This window comes from Hyperoodon ampullatus (genome assembly GCF_949752795.1).
Source record: "Hyperoodon ampullatus genome assembly, chromosome: 13".
NCBI classification, from domain to species: domain Eukaryota; kingdom Metazoa; phylum Chordata; class Mammalia; order Artiodactyla; family Ziphiidae; genus Hyperoodon; species Hyperoodon ampullatus.
The window spans coordinates 48,659,754-48,680,901 of NC_136926.1; the positions used below are offsets into that span (position 1 = coordinate 48,659,754).

At 43.1% G+C, this 21,148-nt stretch overlaps 1 protein-coding gene across 1 annotated transcript in view; it reads right to left on the reverse strand.

Annotated features, from left to right (window-relative positions):
* The window catches only part of KLHL14 (kelch like family member 14), a gene marked incomplete at its 3' end in the record, with an annotated part of 100,379 nt that extends 79,585 nt beyond the window's left edge, over window positions 1-20,794 (reverse strand). Inside the window, exons 1-2 of the mRNA XM_079717449.1 lie at window positions 20,630-20,794; window positions 18,273-19,244 (exon numbers count right to left, since the gene is read on the reverse strand). Of these exons, the coding sequence (XP_079573575.1) occupies window positions 18,273-19,201 (929 nt within the window). The 5' untranslated portion in view covers window positions 19,202-19,244; window positions 20,630-20,794. The remainder of the gene's footprint in view (window positions 1-18,272; window positions 19,245-20,629) is intronic.
* Window positions 20,795-21,148: the final 354 nt, after the last annotated feature.

Here is a 21,148-nt window from a genome sequence, read left to right on the forward strand (position 1 = left end):
AACTTTAAGATTCATTTGATCATAAAGGCAACACAGGCTCACTGAGAAAAATTCTAAGTATAGTTAAACACAAAAAGGACTTAGTACTACATAGGTACTCAGTAAATGCTTGTTGTAGGAATGAAGAAATGATGAATAAAAGAACGAACTGGTGAGAAGAGTCAAAGTCATTTGCAATTCCACTAATCCAGATATATGTCATTACAGATTCTTATCATCCTTTTTTTTTCCTCATCTGTTTTAAGGTCCAGTCAGTGGGTGTGGTGATGGGGGTGTCAAAAGGCAAAAGGGAAAGAGGAAAAGCCATGTTTCTGAACCAAAATGTGGAAGAGTCAGAGGGTGACATATTGGAGAACAGACAGTCTTGTTGATTAACCCCCAAATCCAACCTGCTACCTAGGATCAGTGTTGTCCCCCAGAATGGGCGCTACCCACGATAGAGGGAAGTTTACCAAATTTCAGTTATTAGCACAATACAGGACTTTAAGAATCTTTGCCATATCCGTATATTATTTACTTAATATTTTATTTAAAACTGATCACTTTAAAATGCTTAATCCCAGTCTGTTCTAGTCTTTCCCAATGGTGGCTGCTCTTTAGAACCACCTGGGAGAGCTTTTATAAAATATTTAGGGTTGGGGCGCCTCTCAGAGATTCTGATTTCATGATCTACTGTGGGACCCAGCATCGGTGCTTTTTAAAAATCTTTTTAAGCTTTCTGTGTGATTCTAATATACATCCGGTATTGAGAATCATTGTTCTAGCAATTATATTTATGAATCATGGGCTTCATGGGTTAACTGTGTTTTATCTCTAATACATGTTAAAATATAGTAATACCTAACAATTAAAATAAATTTAAAAATGGTTTCTCGGGGGCTTCCCTGGTGGCGCAGTGGTTGACAGTCCGCCTGCCGATGCAGGGGACACGGGTTCGTGCCCCGGTCTGGGAAGATCCCACATGCCGCGGAGCGGCTGGACCCGTGAGCCATGGCCGCTGAGCCTGCGCGTCTGGAGCCTGTGCTCCGCAACGGGAGAGGCCACAACAGTGAGGGGCCCGCGTACCGCAAAAAAAAAAAAAAAAAAAAAAAAAAAATGGTTTCTCGGGTACCATCTGAAATGGTCTCACATTCTACCAGTGGCAGGTAAACCATAGTTGAGGACACACTATAGTAAATGGAAGAAACCAGGACTTTAAAATCTTGAACCTTAGTCACATTCTGAAAACCTGTGACTCTGAAAACCTAGTCACATTCCAACTTGGCCCCTTCTTATAGGTTTGACCATGAGAAGCTCAACATGTTGAATGACTGGAGCTTTGCATGTTACCATTGTAATGAACCATCTTCCCACCCCTTCACTTCTCACCCCAGCCCCTGTAGCATACTAGTACATTCTTCCACAATTCTTCACTGACACATACTGAACTCAGAATGTCACTGGGTCCTCCAGCATGCAGGTGGGGTAGTTTGCTGATGTTTTTGCCACATTTCTCTGAACACCAAAGCTGTAGACTGGTTCATGATGGCAGAGGCAGATATGACAAAAGTGTCTTAAGGTCCTCATCTGAATCCATGAAATGTAAGCCTCCCCAAGGCTTAGTTCATAAGCCAGAATGGGTCTATCTTTATATTGTACATAGCATTTCACACTTTACTCCTGGTCCTTTGTTTCAGGAGGAAAAATGGCTTCCAGCCAACCTTATACTCACTGCATTTCCACATCCCCCTCTCTTCCCAACCTCCTAGATGAAAGCTTCCTTTGGTAACTAGAGTAGTTGAATATCTTCTTTGCTTGATTACCTATATAATCTCTAATTCTAATACCTAGTACATAGTGACTTTCTGAGGAGCATGAATTGCAATGGGAATAGCATCTCATTAATCCTCCCTATTCCTGGGAGGATGTTGTGTGGGAAGTATGACCTCTTCGACTAATCCTCCTGCCTCCAAGTGGGACTCGGGGTCTCCCTACTCACTAGCACAGATGCTACCCAACATGCTAGCAGGGACACCAACGTTTGTGTAATAGGAAAAAACTCTTCTTCTTGCTCAAGAGAGAAGTGGTTCTGTGCAGCCTGTCACCAAGGAGCTATTCAAGCTCTGTGTAGCCTAGTGATGAAAAGTGATAAAGCATCACTCTCATGCCAGTGATGGACTCCTAAGTAATGCCTGCGTTTAAACCCCTAATAAAGGCCAATTATTAGACTATGCTCCCTCTTGAGAACCAATCTCATTATTGAAACTTCTCTCTCTCTCCCTCCCATCTGGCTGCCTTTCTGAAGAGAAAAGAGTGACTTCCTGACCTGGGGAAATGTTGGTACCTGCTGCACAAGACAAAGTGCAGAAAGACACAAGATCACATGATGACGCTGAAAATCCAAGTTCAGGATGTTTCATACCTCCCACTGAAATTACTTGTGTCTTACAGTTCAAGACCTAACAGTAAAAATGAATCTTGAACAAAATCATGTTCCCCAAACAGAAGTTCAGCCATTCAGGATGAGGGGACAATGGCCTGATGACACCTCATGGGTCTAGAGACTGATTTTATCCATTCCTCTAACTCCAGGGAAAGATTTCTCATGGGGAAAGTAGGAAGCTCGCTCTGAGTAACAAGAGCCAGCCTCCTGCCAGGCAGGCTGTTGCCAGTTGGAGCGACACTGCAGGAGTGGTCATGCAGAGAGACAGGGAGAAAAGTTAGTTAGTAACTGAATGTATTACCCCATGCTTCTCTTGGAATATTCATGGCAATAAATAGGTATCCATTTTCAAGAAAAGGGAGTTGTAGCTGATACCCTCTACATGGGCCCAGAATTTATTTTTAGGGGAAGAATAATGTTATGAAATCATCCTGGGATTAAGATAAATGAAAGTTATCCTTATTTTGGGGGTAGAGAAGCCGTGAGGGACTGAGGCAAGCCTGGGGTGTGAGATGTGGAGACGATGAGGTGTGGCTTGTGGGATGAGTTTAGGGACACCCCGCTGCGGTGGGTGAAATAGGAATTTCTTATCCTCCTCTTCTTTTCCTCTCTCTCCCTGTGGGGAGCCAGTTCTTTCTGTTCTTTGCTGCTTCACCAACCCTGGAGGGGCTAAGTGATAAAGGAAACCCTGGCTCGAGGGATCTGCAGGATCTAGGAGGCTCTCCAACGTCCCCCCAAGGAAGGGGAATTTGCAGAAGCCACTGAAACTCACCGATCACCCAATCCCTGACACTGTGCTTTTCAATCATCAGATCTCTGACAGGCAGAAACAAATTATTCTGGGAAAATTCACCACATTCTCTGAAGCTGAATTGCGGACTCTATACTGTGTGGCTTGAATTATCCTGAAAATTCTCCAGCGCAGTAGGTACCCAAATTTCATCACAGGAAACAAATCCCCTAGAGTCCGGTAATTCCAATAACTTTCCCTAAGACTCATTTCCCTTTTTCTCATGTCAGTGAATCTGATTTCTTTTAATTTTGCAACAAATTTTCCTTAAACTTATCTTCCAGTAAATCACAATCAGTATTTTCTTCCATCGTCCATAGATACGTAGCAAATTGGAAAACAGAAGCATCTGTTTAGTCTTGTGATTTTCACAGTGTGGTCCCCAAATCACCCAGGAAGTTGCTAAATATGCAGGTTCCTGGGTCCACATTCCAGATCAATCTATTTAGAATCTCTGGGTAGGACTAGGGAAGATATGTTTCAATCAAAAAGCTCTATGGTTGATTCTTCAAAGAACTACTGATCTAGGCAAGATTTTATGGGGTTGAGGAAAGCAGATCTGTACTTTTTTTTTCTCTTCTAAGTTTGTATTATTGGAGGATCTATCAACACATTGCTGACTTGGATAATTGCTCATCTGCCTAGATAATTTTGCCTGTATAGATCTAGTTGAAAAGTAACATTTCAGTTAGTGCCTCGAACCTGTTTTATAATTCCTTGTGTTCTATTCTTGGCCCTTGTTTTGGACTGGATGGTGTTGCCTCCAAATTCTTATGTTGAAGCCCTAACTCCCAATGTGACTGTGTTTGGGGATAAGGCTTTTAGGAGGTAGTTAAGGTGAAATGAGGTCATAAGGGTGGGGCCCACATCTAATAGAACTGGTGTCCTTATAAGAAGAGGAAGAGACACCAGAGTTTCCCTTCTTCTTCTCCTCACCCCACCCCCCAGCTCTGCATACAGAGGACAGGCCATGTGAGCACACAGTGAGAAGGCAGCTGTCTGAAAACCAGGAAGAGAGGCCTCACCAGAAACCAGCCCTGCTGGATCTTGATCTTGGACTTCCAGCCTCTAGAACTGTGAGAAAACAAATTTCAGTTGTTTAAATTACCTAGTCCATATTTATTCTGTTATGGCAGCTCGAGTGGACTAATACAGTCCTTAACAGAATAATCCAGCCAACAGCAACACAGGGCAGAACAATGCCAATGACTCTCACACTTATTTTTGGGAACTGACACTTGAGAAGGAGGCTTCAATGGTCAAAACCTGCATGACTGCTTTAAGAAAGGATCGTCTTAATTTCACCACACAACAGCTGTATTTTATAGCAGCCAACCGACCACTCACCGTATGGAGAATCTGGAATATGGGAGGCAGACCCCTTATCTCCTCCTCTGCTTGGTGCTCGGCTACTTACATATGCAGTAAATGTTAATGGTTAACAATGTTCCAATGAAGGGAGGGCAACCAGGAGGGATAAGAACAGATATGGATAAAGGAGAGAAGTGATTCCCATAAGCTTTTGTGGCAGACTCTAATTAGTGTCTGTAAAGCTATAGACATACATTTCTTTGTGCTTTCAGACATTTTAAACGTTTCTCATGTTCTGAGATTCTAAAGTTTCCTTGCCATAAAAAATGGGAAGCACTCTCCAGAAAAATCTTTCTGAGGTGAGATTATTCTTTCTAGGTCAAAAAGACTATTGTGTTCTGGAACCTGGGCTCTCAGTTTGACTAGGCTGATGCAAGACGTGAGGGGCTTCTTCCTGTACAGGGGGTGACCCTTCCTTGGAATGGATTTTTGCTTGCTGCTGGTTTTGTTTGCTGCTTCCTAACTCTGGAGCAATCACAGACCTTGAGTTTGAGTGCAACAAAGTAGTGTTTAACTATTTGTTTTGCTTGGTCTGCTTTCTCTTTCCAAGTTTTGAATATAAGAATGTCTGAGGGCTTCCCTGGTGGCGCAGTGGTTGAGAGTCCGCCTGCCAATGCAGGGGACACGGGTTCTTGCCCTGGTCAGGGAAGATCCCACATGCCATGGAGCAGCTGGGCCCGTGAGCCATGGCCGCTGAGCCTGTGCATCCGGAGCCTGTGCTCCGCAACAGGAGAGGCCACAACAGTGAGAGGCCCACGTACAGCAAAAAAAAAAAAAAAAAAAAAAAAAATGTCTGAGTGACAGATGAAGTTTATTGGGCTTCTCAGGGTTCTGAACTGACTACCCTGAATTAGGTATCTTCTCTATGATTCTGCCGAGGGAAGAAGGTGCCTGCCTTCTAAACACACAAAGTGACTAATTTAGGCAATTATCTGCTTACCTGGGATCTGTTGGTAGTGCTACTAAAACCTATGAAGTTATCACATGCTTTTAATAACACTTTGTCCCTTTGAATAGCCAGATAAGAAATCCACGTTAAAATTTCTACTGCTTTGCACTCAGATCTATCATGGTGGCCTGAAGTCTTCTTTGTCGTGTAATAGACATGTAAATCTTTTAACAGAAAGCAAGAATTTGATTGTTCAAAGAGATTCATAATCAAAATAGAAATTGTTCCGTCTGGAAGCATAAACATTAAGCTTAGGAAATGATTTTCTGAACATTCTGCCATATCCATACACTCAAAGCAAGAGTTAGTGAAGTAACCTATGGGAATTCCCTGGCAGTCCAGTGGTTAGGGCTCCACGCTTCCACTGCCGTGGGCCTGGGTTCGATCCCTGGTCAGGGAACTAAGATCCCACATGCTGCACAGTGCAGCCAAAAATAAATAAATAAATTAAAAACTAAAAAAAAAAAAAAAAAGAGTCAGTGAAGTAACCTAACCTACTTAGAGTAGTAAAAGTAATTTCCTGTCAAGAGCAGTAGATATTTTTTGTCCCTAAGGAAAATTGCAAGGACACTGTAGCAAAGGAAGATGAAACCGGACAAGTTATTCTCATGATGAATTTAGCTTTTCCATGTCAAAAACTGCCTTGGTGATAGAGAAGCCTTCAGTTGAATGTCAGCCATGACTGAAAATCCTGGGCTGTGCTGTTTCCTGCTGACCCCCACAAGGAACACTTTTGCATCCCCTTTCAAATAAGAGCATCTGTTTTTCAGGTTTTATTAAAAATTTTCTTCTTCTTCTTCAGTGGTTCTTATGAGTCATCACTGTCTTGGCAGTCAAAGAATTTTACCTCATTTCCCTAAAATAATTACTGTATAAACATAGCTTGAATAAAAATTTCTGATATGCCTTTAAGACAATGTAAATAAATAACTTGAGTAATAAATATTTTTCTTTGAATAAAAGATTTGCTACACCAAGTGCAGACTACCACTTGAGGAATATAATGCCTAAATCAACATAAAGCCAAAATAATCACATGAAGAAGAAAACAAACAACATCAACCACAGATAGTTTCCTCTGCCACACTAAAAACCAAGAATTTTAATAAGACATATGTGCCTTATAAAAGTATCTAGAGAATTTTCCACTGTACATGTGCATGCATTTGATTTTCATTTTTGTCAAATGGAACACCCAATTCCTGCAGAAGGTGGCCCCAGCTGTGATCTAGGAACCATAAGAAGCCCTCCTAAAAATGCCAAAAAGACTCTTACGACGCAATAAGAAAAAGAAAATAACCAAACTAAAAATGGCCAAAGGATTTGAAAAAAACTTTTCTCCAAAAAATATACAAGTGGGTAATAAACACACAAAAAGATGTTCAGCTTTATGAGCCATTAGGGAAATGCAAATCACAGTGAGATAGCACGTTGCATCCACTAGGATGGCTACAGTCAAAAAGGCGGTATTAAGTGTGGGCGCGGATGTGGAGAAATTGGAGCCTTTATACACTGCTAGTGAGAGTGCAGTGCAGATGCTTTGGAAAACATTCTGACGGTTCCTCAAAAAGCTAAACATTTGTTCAGTGTTAACTGATACCATAAGACCCAGCAATTCCACTCCTAGGTATGTATCTAAGAGAAATGAAAACATATGTTCACACAAAAACTTGTACATAAATGCTCATAGCAGCATTATTCATAATAGCAAAAAGTGGAAACAAACCAAATGTCCACCCACTAATGGATAAAGTGTGGTTTATCCATACAATGGAATATTATTGAGCCATAAAAAGGAATGAAGTACTGTTACATGCTACAACATAGATGAACTTTGAAAACTTATGCTACATGAAAGGAGCCAGCTCCAAAGACCATATATTGCATGATGCCATATTCCATATGAAATGTCCAGAATAAGAAAATCTATGGATTTATGGAGACAGAAAGTAGATTAGTGGTTGCCTACACCTGCAAGGGGCAGGGGCAGACGGGGGCTGATTGCTAATAGGTATGGGGTCCTTTTGGAGGGGGTGGTAAAAATGTTCTAAAATTAATTGTGGTGATGGTGGCAAACACTGTGAATATTCTAAAGCTCCTTGGATTGTACACTTGAAAGGGTGAATTGTGTTGGATGTAAATTACACCTCAAAAAAGCTGTTCAACCTGAATCCACAAAGGCTTTTCTAACTTTTCCAATTGCTGACATGGATAGAACAGGGAATGGATCAGACTCAGGACTGGCCTCAGCTCTGTAGTTTACTCAAAGGTGGATAAAACGGCCACTGTCAGCTAAACCTTATCACCTATCAGAGTAGCACTTGGGACCCAGACTGTGAGAATCCGGCCCTTGAATGAACATCCTGTACGGAATTAGGAGTCCTAACAAGTGAACAGAAAGGCAAATTGTATATAAACAGAACTATTCCTATAAGAATAAAAGCTATCAATGATTAAGTGTTTACCGTCTGGTACTGTGTTAAGTGTAGTACATACATTCTTCCAACATTCAGAATTGCCCTGATGAGGTGGGTATCATTATCTACATTTCAGAGGTAAGCAATCTGAAAACAGACTAAGTAAATTCCCCCAAAGAGAGCCAGCTTTTAAGTGGTCAAGGTGGGATTTGACCTGCATCTGTCTGAATTTTAGATCTTAATTACTATGCTATAGAACTGTTTAAGATATTTGCACTATAACATAACAGTTTTATCTGTACCTCCTATTATGTCATAGTCTCTTTCTCTCCATACCTATATCTCCTAGCTTTACTCTGTAGTCTGTACCTACAGATGTTATTCTGGAGTGAACCCTTGTGAAAACCTTAAGACAGGGAGTTTACAGGAATTGCCACTGACAGTAGTGGTACAGTTGTCATAGTAACCAATCCACCAAATTGGTCCCTGCTAGGAGGCTCACACTTCTGCCTCTATAACACACCAGTGTTGGCTGGGATCTCTCACAGTCTCCATGGCCCCCTGTTCATGCATATGGGGTAGGAAGTGCTGAGGTCCTGGTGTGCATCCTAAAGCATTCAAGTTCTTCCTTCGAAGTTTCCCTCTCTGACTCACAGATTTTCCATGCCCTCTTCTAATCCTTTCCATTTGCCCAGGATGTTCCGGTGTGCTTGGTTCTGAGGGGTGCTAAACATCAGGGCCAGGCAGAGTCTGCTGCTTTGTTCTAAGCAGGATTTACAAAATACGACTATTTTTCTTTCTGGCGAAAAATGGACCCTCCCAACCCAGGAATTCCTCACTTAGTGCCAGACTGTGAATCTTTGACTGTCCCGGCCCCACCCACACGCAAAATAGACCTTTAGCTGATAAAAACACCTCTCAGAAGGCACCGTACAGAAAATTTCAAGCTGGCAGCCCGCAGTACGCAGTGTCGGGGGCTACGCATGCAGACACGCAAACGCATCCGTCCCTCTGCATCTTTCAACGATGCCTCTACATTTTCAAGGACTCTTTTCTTTTCTAACCTAGGTCTTCTCTCTTCGTCCTCCTCTCCATTTCACTGGCCTCGTCTGTCTTCAGAGGCACCTGAAGGCACATAAGGCAGGGAAGTGAAACCGACTGTAATTCTTCAGTTCACTTCTCTGCAGCCTCCAGTGAGCCAGCCTCCATACGGTGGCCCAGCTGAGCTCAGAGGAAGCTCCGGTCCCTGCGCAGGTGTAACTTACCAACCCGCTCGCAGGCGCTGTGGGAGCAGAGAGCCAGACGCGGACGCCAGAGGCTCTGCGAGCGGCAGCAAACGAAGCCCTACATCGAATGTATGAGATTAAAAAGAGGAGGGACTCTCCTCTGTGAAAGGAAGACATGGAGACTCTTATACCTAAAAAGGCCATCATTTTCAGGAATGAAATATAAATTGCTGAGAGCAATCAAAAATTCTGATTTTCCCACTTCCTTCTGATGACCTTGTGTTCACCTTCGGGTCCCTCCAACTTCACTCTTAGGTCCTTAGAAGTCTGACTATTTCTATGCTATCAGTGAAATCACAAATATGTTCAAGAGTTTTCCAGACGGGCAAAAACTTATTCAGGTAACTTTGCTTAGTGTATCTTTTAAAATTAAAAAGAAATCAATTACAACTAGCACTTTCTGTTTGGAGTTTTTTCACGTTCTGAGCTGATCCTTACCAAAACCCCAGGAAGGTGAACTATAATTCTTAACCCATTTTACTGATTTGGGACTCAGCTAAAGTAGAGCTAAGATACACATTTAGGTTTACGAATTCAAAGGCGGCAGTGTTTCCAATATAGATTGATCATTTACTCCGTTCAAGTATAAAAGCACGCTGATTTTTCCATATGGAATTCATCCATGCAGTGGATAATCCTTGGCAGAGCCCACAACTTCTGCTATGATTTGGACAACCCTCTCTGCACAATCTCTAGCCACACACACCTCCATTCAGCCCCTGGAAGGTACCGAACTCTTTGCTGCCTAGTGTTCACGCACGTACTCCTTTCTCAGCTTGTGCCTTCCTCACCTGAAGACCCTGCCTTCCCCCAGACCCACTACTCTGGATATCTCATCTCTCAAAGTTCATCTTAAACCTCTTCTGTAGAGAAAGAACTCTTTGGCCACTCCGACAAGGTTACAGCACTGTGTTATACCGTTTCCCAGCAAATGGCACTTTTCCAATCTATAGCATGTATTACCAGTGTGATTAATCTGTGTACTTATTTACTTTTTCCTTATATGGTAAACCACATGAAGTCACGAATGTGTCTGCCTTCTTCACTCTGTATCTCAGAGCATAGCACAGAGTTTGGTGTGTTATACATGTTCAGTATAAGTTTGGGGGATATTCCATGGTAGAACTTCTTGTTAGTGGTAAATTCGATGCATCACCCCAAATTCCCACCGTGGGCGTGGCACGGCCATGGACATGGGTTTAGAAAATCTGCCCAAGGTCATGAAGGTCCCCTTGTTTCTCAGGTCTGCTGCCAGCTCTAATTATACTGAGAATCAAGATTTACAAAGAACACAGTTACATTTTCATCTCCTCCTGTTGGCATAACAGACTGCCCCTTTAAACCCTGATGCTTCTGAAGCTACTGCATTATCTAGCACAAGAACAAAGAGTTATTTATAAAACATCTTAACTCAGATTACAAATATATAATTATTGAACGGAATCAAATTATAGGAGTGAAGGGTCCATGACTGACCATTATTTTCTTGTTGAAAATTTTTTTCTTTTGAGGAAAAGAGTTTTTTTTCCCTTTTAGTGGAACTTTGTCTGTAACTCTGCAAATTATATGTTCACTATGTAGTGACTTAAATGCTTCTTAATTTGTGCTTATTAGTCCAACAAATATTGAGCATCTACTCTCCAAGCTCTAGAATTTTCTTGCCCATCCTCCTTTACTACTAGTTCTTTTTTTCTCTTTTTCCTGCGTCACGCGGGCCCCCCACCGCCGTGGCCTCCCCCGTCGCGGAGCGCAGTCTCCGGACACGCAGGCCCAGCGGCCATGGCTCATGGGCCCAGCCGCTCCGCGGCATGTGGGATCTTCCCGGACCGGGGCACGAACCCGTGTCCCCTGCATCGGCAGGCGGACCCTCAACCACTGCACCACCAGGGAAGCCCTCTTTTCTTTTCTTTTTCAGATGGTTTATATCTTAATAATTTCTTTGATTTCCCATATTCCCTTGCATTTTTTGTTACTGCTGCTTTGTCTTCTTTTTCTTTTTTACTTCCCTTTGATTTATTTTTTCTCTATCACAAATATTTTCTATTTTCATTTCCCAACTACAATAAGCTTTCTCTAGTGCCTTTCTGCTTTACTTCTAATGTTGCAAATAGTTCTAACCTGATTGTCATTAATATTTGAGAGTAAATAAGCCCTTTTGATATTTACAGTAAAACAGACGTATTCACTATATGTTACAACCGAGAGTCCTTCCCCTGGTTAACTCACTGTCCTGCCCATATCATAACAGTGCTTATTTGTTTGGTTTTCTTTTTTAAGAGAAATCATCATTAGTAATTCATGCATCAAGAATTATCTTGGATGTTAATGGAAATGACATAGCACTGAATATATTTTCTGAAATTCCAAATGAATGACAGAAGGCATAAACACTACAGTGTAGCGAATGTTAAAATGATTTTCTTGAAACAAAAGATAAACAGAATAAAATTTCAATTAGAGTAATCTTATTTTCTGTTATTAAAACATACGAATATTTTAATAATTCTGGCTTCTACCTGTTGTATTTATCACCTGTAAGTATCACCAATGTGAAGCGCTTTCTCTTGTCTTCACAGAAACAAAGCTGATAGCTCCTCTAGGACTCCAGTGCACAGAAATCTAGGGGGCTGGGGGGAATCTCTTGGTTCCAATACAAGCTCCAAGGCTTTGTTTTGGTTTGTTTTATTTTCACAATTATTTTTCAAAGTTAAGCTGAAAAGTTTTTATTTTTATTGATTTATTTAAAATATATTGGCTCATCTTATTTTTAGTAAGTCAGTATCATAGTGATAAATCTCAGCAATCTCATTATTTAGCCCCTTAATCTCAGAACTAATAATTGAGTATGGTAGACCAGTAGGAAAAAATCTGGGCTTTCTACTATCTTCCTCTCACTCTTCTTCATTGGTTGGGTGGTTTGAAGATGCGTTAGAGGGTTGGAACTTTTAATCACTACTGTGCTGTGGTAAAACAAAGATATGGGAGGTGTAGATTGGAGTTTACTTTTCACAGAGGCCATATTTACAATATGCACTCATAATAAGAGACTATTCTTCAGATGATGACAATTGACTCCCAACTCAACATTATTCAGATAATTGGACAACTTACTTATTTTCTCTGAGCCTCAACTGTCTAATATTTTAAAAGACTGAAAGGACTAGAAAGAATGTAAGTAATATGTCAAGCTCACTCATGGTAGGTGCTCAATTAGTGATAGGTACCATTATTACTGGCAAATAGCAGTTGTGTGCGTGTATGTGTGTGTGTATGTAATCATCTTTAAAATTACCTCCATTTTTATCTTTCATTGGCTTTGTCAATTCACATGAAACTGAAACAAATCCTAAGTGTCCACCACAATTATATTTAAGACCAATACCCATTCATACTGAACTCACACTTTGGGGTCAAGTCCAGGCACTTGATCTAGTTGGGGAGATAGACACATAAGCCAAACCTACAGCAGCACGCACGCTCCTCCAGAGGTTACCTACTTTGGAGAGGGCAGGGAGGCTCTATAGACATACTCAATCACTTAGAAGTCAGGAATCCTGCCAAGAATGCCCTTTGATCACAGCAGCTGGAGATACAGGTTGGCATTTAGAAAAATAATTGTTCACATGTTCATTCATATGTCTAGATTCGTTTATTCGATACGTACATGTCAGTCTCAGAAAGCAGTGTGTTAAATGTACCTGGCTCCTCTACTTTCCTCCTGGAAATCATTAAAATACCAGATCAATGATATTAAAGCCTATTCTGAATAATGACCAATCTATGTTAGTTGGTTCTATATCTGGTATGTTGGAAAAAAATGAGCAACACATTCACTGTTTTAATTAATCACCATTTACCTTCCTGGGGTTGCTATTCAAATTCTTAAGTCTTACTACAGAAAGCTGCAATTTTAACTTAGCATGGTAGAATTATTTAGATTTGAATTCCTTCCAAACAGAAGCAAGAAGACCAGAGGGATTCTTTCCACTAGAATAAGGGCAATATTTTATGTCCATTTTGTTCACTGATGTATCCCAAGTGCCTAAAATGGGTTTTGGCAAACTATGACTCACAGAACAAATCCAGCTTGCCTCCTGTTTTTATACAGCTCCCCCCCAACACAAAATGGTTTTTAGATTTCAAATGGTGGAAAAGAATCAAAAGAAGAATAATATTTCATAACATGTGAAAATTACATGAAATTTCAATGCTCACAAATGAAGTTTTATTGTAACGTAGCCACGCTCATTCATTTACATATTGTCCCTGGCTGTGTTTGTGCTACCAAGGAAGAGTGAAGTAGCTGCAACAGAGTTAGTGTGACCCTGAAGCCAAGTATAATTACTATTTGACCTTTTACAGACCTTTTACAGAAACAAAAAAGCTGACCTTTGGTCCAGAATAATACATCTCCTTAACTTCTTTTAAAGTCAGATACACTAAAATTTAACCCTCACAAATGTCTTTCCAAAAAGGAAGTCTTAAACCTACATATAACTCTAGGGTCAATCGCCAGATTATATGATGGAATAGAGAGGCTCATAGTAAGAAGCAGAACACCATGGATGAGAACACGGACTCAAGAGCCACAACTGCTTGGGCTCAGACTTGGGCTCTACCACTTACCAGCTGTGCAACCATGGGCAAAATGCTTAACTTCTCTGTGCATCAGTTTTTCCATGCATAAAATGAAACAAATGATGGTACCCATCCCTTAGGGTTATTATGAGCATTAAATAACTTAATATTTGTAAAACGCTTAGAATATCACCTGGTATGAAGTAACTGTTGTAAGTAAAGTAACATTTTTCACTGTATTTTTAAGATAAGAAAGTTGAGATACTTAGAAATTAGCTAAGGTAATGAGTGAGCCTCAATGTGTTCATAAGTATGGGGAAAAAAAACAAAGATGAGTTAAAATTTAAACATGTCCACTATTGTCTGTAAGTCCTCTGAGCCAATGCAATGCACTAATATCTACTCTAATTGCTTTTTGATTGTAGGATATAACTATTTGGCTCCCATTTCTGTGATATAATTTTGTAATCAATGGTCCTGTTTTAGATAATAAACAAATCGTATTCTGAATGGTTGAGTGACTTCTGATACAAAATCTAACTACCTAACAAGTTCTTATCTGAGGGTATCAAATTGACATAAAGGGAAATCACAATTTAGAGGATGCGTGGACACAAGATTAGTTTGCTTTGTTAAGGTTGTTATTCAGGTCTTAGGAAGGGAATCAATAGAAAATATTGTCCTACGTTTAAAGAAACATTTTCTAAGCACCAAAACCAGGAATCAAAACTGTGCCTTAAGGAATTCTAATGGCTTTTTATTCACTGCAAGTCATTTTAGCAAATAGATAATTAGTATTTCTGATGTTTAAATAGATTTTTACATTAATTTATATGAAATCTTTAAAGAGACTGTTTTGCAGAAAGTGAAATCTTTATAAGGTAGCCTTTTATCGTCTATAAAATATAATCTCTTCAAAATTACACTTCAATACAGGCCTGTATACAGGACTGTAATAGCTGGTGATTAAATATTTTAAAAATATAATTATTTTTATGAATGCTTTTCTATTACAGGTGTTCTCCTGGAGGAGGTTCAGTGGACTTTTGTTATGTGCAATAGCAACATAGGCTGGAGAACTTTTGGTAAAATGTAACACTGAGGCTTTCTTATTTTATAATTTTAGTTCCTTCGACTTTCACTAAACGTTTATTTAACTGTTACATTGTGGGAGGTGCAATGAAAATGTAAAAGAGAAGTTAATTAAGCCAGTCCAATTTGATTTATTTGGGACAATTACTAAATTATGCATAAAAATTTTTTAAATACAAATAAAAAAACTTTTTGGGTTACTTAAGCTAAACTTATACCACAAGTCTTTTGATATTTACTTTTTAATGCATTAAATGTTGCATGTCATGTCACTTTATTAAATTTTTTCACTTTAGAAGCCTTTAATAATGACTTTCCCAGAAACTTTTTCAAAACTTATTTCTTAAGTGTCCCATTTCTTGCAATAAAGCAATATGAAAATAAGAAATAAGACTTCAAAATATTTTAATTTTTGTCCATCCAAGTCCTGTGGTCTTAAATTAGTTATGTATATACTTTAATATAAGATAATAAGTCTATTATTTTTTAATATCCTTAATGCTTAGTTTGCTAAAGTAAAATATGAATCTGAGTATAAATGTCATAATCAGAAAAACTAAATAACTAGGACAAAAATTAAATTAATTTCCATATTTACAAAGTCTCTATGCTTGGTTTGCTTTATTTTTCTAGACTTAATAAAAATTCAAAATTACTCAATAATTTAAAAAAATATTTAAAATATTGTTATATTAATAGCCCCACATTCTATAGATAACATGTACTCTTAAACAAGTAAATTCCTTCTGAAGTTATTCTATATGCTTGTATTTTGAACTTATTCCAACAGACTGGCCAATTTAAATTTTCCCACTCCTTCTCTGAATTTGAGGAGCTCTTTCATATTTAGACTACAGGTGGATAAAAAGTAATAAATACAATGCCCTTCCATTCAATTGTCTTCAATAAAGGTGATGCAATTTCAAAAACAATCGTTTAACACACTTATCCCTCTGTTAGCCTACATGTAAGGCTGAGAGAACATTTTTATATTGCTCTGATGCTATAACAAATGGGCTGATATCATACTATTGGTTGCAACTTACAGCATTTTTGTCTACATTTAAGTTAAGATCTTGGTAGTTATTCTTGCATTCTTTCTGTGAATTAAAATTAGAATAATGTAATTAGTCCCTAAAATTAAAATGCTTCAGTTACTAATAATGGAACAAAGTCTAAATTGTATTACTTTGAGATCAACAATAGGTTCACATGAACTATTTTCCGTATCTTCCGCTTTTAAAGGAAAATACAGCTTTCTTCCTATTGCAGAAGTATCAGATTCTTGCAGCATCCATGACACTTGTAAGCATTCAGTGGTCAGACGCCACTACATATCCTTCAAATGATATGGCCCAGTGAAGCTGGACGGTGTCGTCACGGAGCCAGGCAGCCTAGTATCTCAGCCATCCACCAGGACAGAGCCAGCAGGCCCCAGCTGGCATGCTGAATCCAGACTAAGGTGGGAAATGGATTTTGCATTTTGAAAGTCAACTCTTCCAACACTGAAACCTAGGACATATTTATCAGGTAAAAGTGCAATGAGGACTTCAAGCTTATTTATTGGATCAAATTTATAATGCTTATTTCCCCAAATTACCCTTAGAACAAGTTAAATCTTAATTTTGTTATCCTTCTGGGTTTCTGAATTTATACTAGATTGTACATTTAAAAAATATGAATAAATGTATGTTCAGGACTATAACTTAATAGTATGATACATGCTAAGTTAAGTATATTTGTAAGTCATTTATAAGTCACAAAAGTTAAAATAACAGAATATTGATCACCAATGTTCCTTGGTGTGGTAACATTTGCCTGTCACATTAAGCTTACCATCTTGATCTTTAGGCAAACTGGAACTCTTACAAAATAAAAATACATTCCATGTTCTTGTCGCTTGGACTCCTGTGTTCACTATTCAAGCACATGAGTTTGGATCCTCATTGTGTTATTGTCTTAACTGTCATGTTCTGACACTACAATTCATTTCTTGCAAATAGTAGAAAAATCAACTTAAAAGATTTCTAAGTTCAAGATTTCCCATGCCTCCCGTGGGCCTCACCTGAATACAAGTGCTCCCTAAACAACTGTAGAGAATATCTTCCAGTTTCCTAAAAGTTTAGTTACCTAGGTCTGGTAAGAACATCATGATGGAAAAAATAAACATTTAATTCCATAAGGCTGCAGAAAGTGGACCCCATGTTTAAGACATCGTTCTGAGTGGGAAAAGGCCATGGTGGATTCTTAAACCATGTACTTTCTAACGTAGCACTTAGGTGGATTAGACTGGGAGAGCCTGGCATCTGGAATCATGATGTTTTATCATGAGAAACTGAGAAGATACTGCTTCTCTCTTCTAAAAAGAGAAAGCAACCCTCTGCTAGGACTCATTAAAAAAGGCGTTTAAAATTGGAGCCAATAAAACATGATTGTCAATTCCAACAGTCTTTTTTTTTTTTTTTAATCTCAGCAGCATTTTTCAAAGGCATTATTTTTCTCTCCACTTTGACAGGAAATCCCACGTTCAATACACACAGGGGACACATTCCAAATAGCAACAACAACAACAATAACAACTCTCCAACTTCTTTGTGACTTCAGAGCAGGCGCACAGACCTAACTGCAGCTAGATGACCTTCCCCTCCTCTCAGTTTTCAACTGTGCTTCCCTTTGACATGGGAACTACTAGGCAGGATTCACTCTGACACCCCGAATCCTCTTGCTTTGCTGTAAGGAAAGGTTTTGCTTTTTCACAAGATAGAAAAGTTTGCCTGGGTATGGGGATGCCAGAATTTCTAACAGCAACCCTAAAAGACAAAGCCTTTCAGAGCTCTAAGCAAACCCCAGTCGCTGAAAAACAGAAAATAACTTGAGTGTCAGAATGAATGAAAGCTTTCCTCCTCGAGCATCGCCTAGCACTTCTGCTTGCCCAAGGCAGGAAAGAGGGGGACGGGGGTGGGGACTTCTCATCACAGAACCCTTTTTCTTAAGCAAGCATATTTTGAGATGTATAGGGAAGCCTGGATAAAAAAAGGGCTCCAAAGCTGTACCTCTAACTGCCTGGCCTTTGACCCCACCTGCCTGTCAGTTTCAGCCCGCAAGTCCCACATCTCCGGCTCTGGGGATATTGAGAACGTGGGCTTTCTAGCGCTTGGGGATGCTGTGAGGCCAGTTTCCTGTTGACCTTTCAGGGACTCCGAAATCAACTTTCCCCACACAGTCTGAATTGTTTGTTTTCGGTTGTTTTCAGCCTGCCTGAGCCTCCAGCCCAGCCCACCCCTATCCCCCTCCTGCCTGCCCCCTCCCCTCCCTCCGGCCTCTCGCCTCCCCCGCCGCCACCCGCCCCCCCTTTGTTGTCTCATACCTGCTGGCCAGGCTCTGCCTGCAGTGCTGCCTGAAGGGCATCAGGTGGTAGTTCATGGCGTCCAGCAGCAGCTTCTGGCAGACAGGGTCGGTGCGCATGAAATCCACTGACTGGACCCGCTCCACCAGCTCGGGGGCCGGGATGAGCGCGAAGCGAAGGCGCTTCATGAGGTCGGGCGCGTACTGCATGCGGGTCTCGCGGTCGTGCTCCAGCCACAGCACGGACATCTGGAAGAGCGCCAGCTCCGACTCCACGGGGGGCGGCAGCGAGTCCAGCAGGGCGCGCATCTCCTCGAAGTTGAGCAGCAGCACATCCTCCACCAGGTACTTGTTGGCCAGCTTCTTGGTCTCCTCCAGGCCGTGCAGTGCGGCGATCTTGCACACTTGCTTGTAGTTCTGCACCGAGATCTGGTCGTTGAGGAACTGCACGCAGAGCTTGGTGACCTGGGGGATGTGCAGGATCTTGCTGACCGACAGCACCTCCTCCACCGTGTCCAGGGAGAGGGTCACGTTGGCCGTGTAGAGGTACTCGAGCACCAGGCGCAGCCCAATGGACGAACAGCCCTGCAGCACCAGGTTGTTGATGGCCCGAGGACTGGTCAGCAGCTTGTCGTCGGGGGAGGAGGAAGGAGTCCCCGGCTCCTCCTGCGGTGGCGGCGGCTGTTGCTGCGGCGGCTGCTGGTCCTTGGGGGGCCCCAGACCGTCCTGGCCGCCGACCCCTCCCCCGAGAGGGGGGTGACTGGAGAAAAGCGATCGGAAGTACTGCGAGCAGGAGGCCAGCACGGCCTTGTGGCAGTGGAACTGCTGGCCCTGGGCCGTCAGGGTCACGTCGCAAAACAGCTGCTTCCTCCACAGCAGATTGAGGCCGTGCAGCAGGTTGTCGCTGTGGCTGGGGTCGAAGGTGGAGGTCCGGTCCCCGGATCTGGACATGGCGAGCTGACTCGGCGCACCTGGCTTTAAACCCTCCTCCGACCTGGCAGACAGGGGTGGGGGATGGGAGGAAGGGGAGAAGGGTAGTGGAGGGGGTGGGGTGTGGTCGGCGTGGGGACGGGTGTGGAGGGGAGGGGAGGGGAGGGCGAAGAACCACAATCAGTGCTCAGCTTGGCCTCCGGACCCCGACCCTCGGAGGAGGTCTGAAGGCGCTGGATCCGTGAGCGCCACCAGAAGGGCCCTGTCTGGGGTCCGGGCGCCCGTTCTGCTCCCTACTACGCCTCCCGCCACCGCCCACACACTTCGTCCCCCACTTTCCTAAAACCACCCGGGCTCGGCTCTTGGCAGCGACAGCGGTGGCAGCAGCGACGGCAAAGTGGCGGCTGAGGCCGAGACACCCCGTGGGCTCGTGTCCATGCCGGGCCGGGGCGGGGAGAGGCCGGGGAGTGGAGAGCCGGGGGGGGGGGCCCGAGAGCGCAGAGGCGACCGTCGGCGGAGCTTCCAGGTCAACTCGCGCCCGCAGCTTTGCTTTTCGCAGTTGGTCCAGTTTGGGGGGGTGGGAACGGGGACACGACAGGCGTGCGGGAGGGCGATATTTAGCCCTCCAAAAGCTGGGGACCCCTTCGATTAGCCGTGCTGCCCCGAGAAACTCCTAGACTAATAGTCTGAGGGAGCAGATAAAGCCCTTTCTTCTCCCGGGAAAGTGCAGCGGAGCGCGGTGAGGACCAGCTCAGTGGACTCGGCAGAGGCGGTCGCTGTCCTTATCAATTCTAGCTCATTTCCCTCACCCCGGCCCTGCCTGCTTCCCTGCTTCGCAAACTGTTGGCTTCCCAGTCACCGCTCAGTTTTGCTAATTTTCCAGAGACGCCTTTAAACCTGGCAGGAGAATCCCCCCAGCCCCAGACCCCCTCTCCCCCGCCCTCCCCCACCCCCTGCATTTCAAAGCGCGGAAGTTCGGGCGTGTATCTCCCCTTCCCCCGCGGGGCGGCACCGAGGAAGATGAGGAGGAAGGAAGTGGAGCTACTGGGGTGGGTTTAGAGCAAGAGCCGGGAGGCCCGGTGGGATTCGTGTGGACGGTTCTCCCTCCCAGGCACTGGGCGCAGTGGCTTTAACTCCTGTAACTATGAGAAGTTCAAGTTAACTGGCAGGTGTTGGGGGAGGGGCTGGGGGCTATCCGATGGGGGCGGGGGGCGCAGTACGGCGTGGGATCTCTGCATCCAGCGTTGCCGCCTAAGCCGCAGCTTCCTTCAGAGCCCCTCGGTACAGCCCCCCCGAGACCCCCCAGTCGGGCACCCCGACTCCCCCGGCCCTGGAACTACTTGTGTAAAAAGTCTGAGCCGCCCGCATCCAGGCAGAGGAGGGCAGGATGGGGTGGGGTGGGGGGGCGCGGCGAGATCGATGCGCCAGGTCCTTAACGTGTAATTGCACCTTCTAGGGCTGAGCAGAAAGGGACCCTTTGCCCACACCCCGCCCACGCGCCCGCCAGCCCGGGAGAGCCGCCGCCGCCGCCGCCCGGCTCAGAGGGATCCCGCCGGACCTGCCCCTTCCACTGCGGCTCACTCTGCCCTGCCTGGCGCCAGTCCTGGATCGCCGGCTTCCTATTTCCACCGGACTGGGCTCCTCTCGACTCACTTTATCATCCCGTTCCAGGTGGACCCTAATCTCCCGCGAGCTCCCTCCCCCGGCAGCATCCCCCCCCCCACCCCCAAAGCTCTGGCTCTCCTGAAACATCTCCCAGAGTCTCTCCCTTTAAGTGGACTCGGTCATACCTCCCTCTCGCTCTCCCCGCTTCGTTATCTTCCCCCCCCCACCCCATCTTTTCCTATTCCCCTTCCTTCTTGCTCTCCTCCTTTGCCTTCTCCCCTCATCTGCTTATTTCTTGCAATAGGAGTTTTATTCTTTATGAGCGTTTGCCACACAATCACCCCCCCACCCCTCTGAAAGACT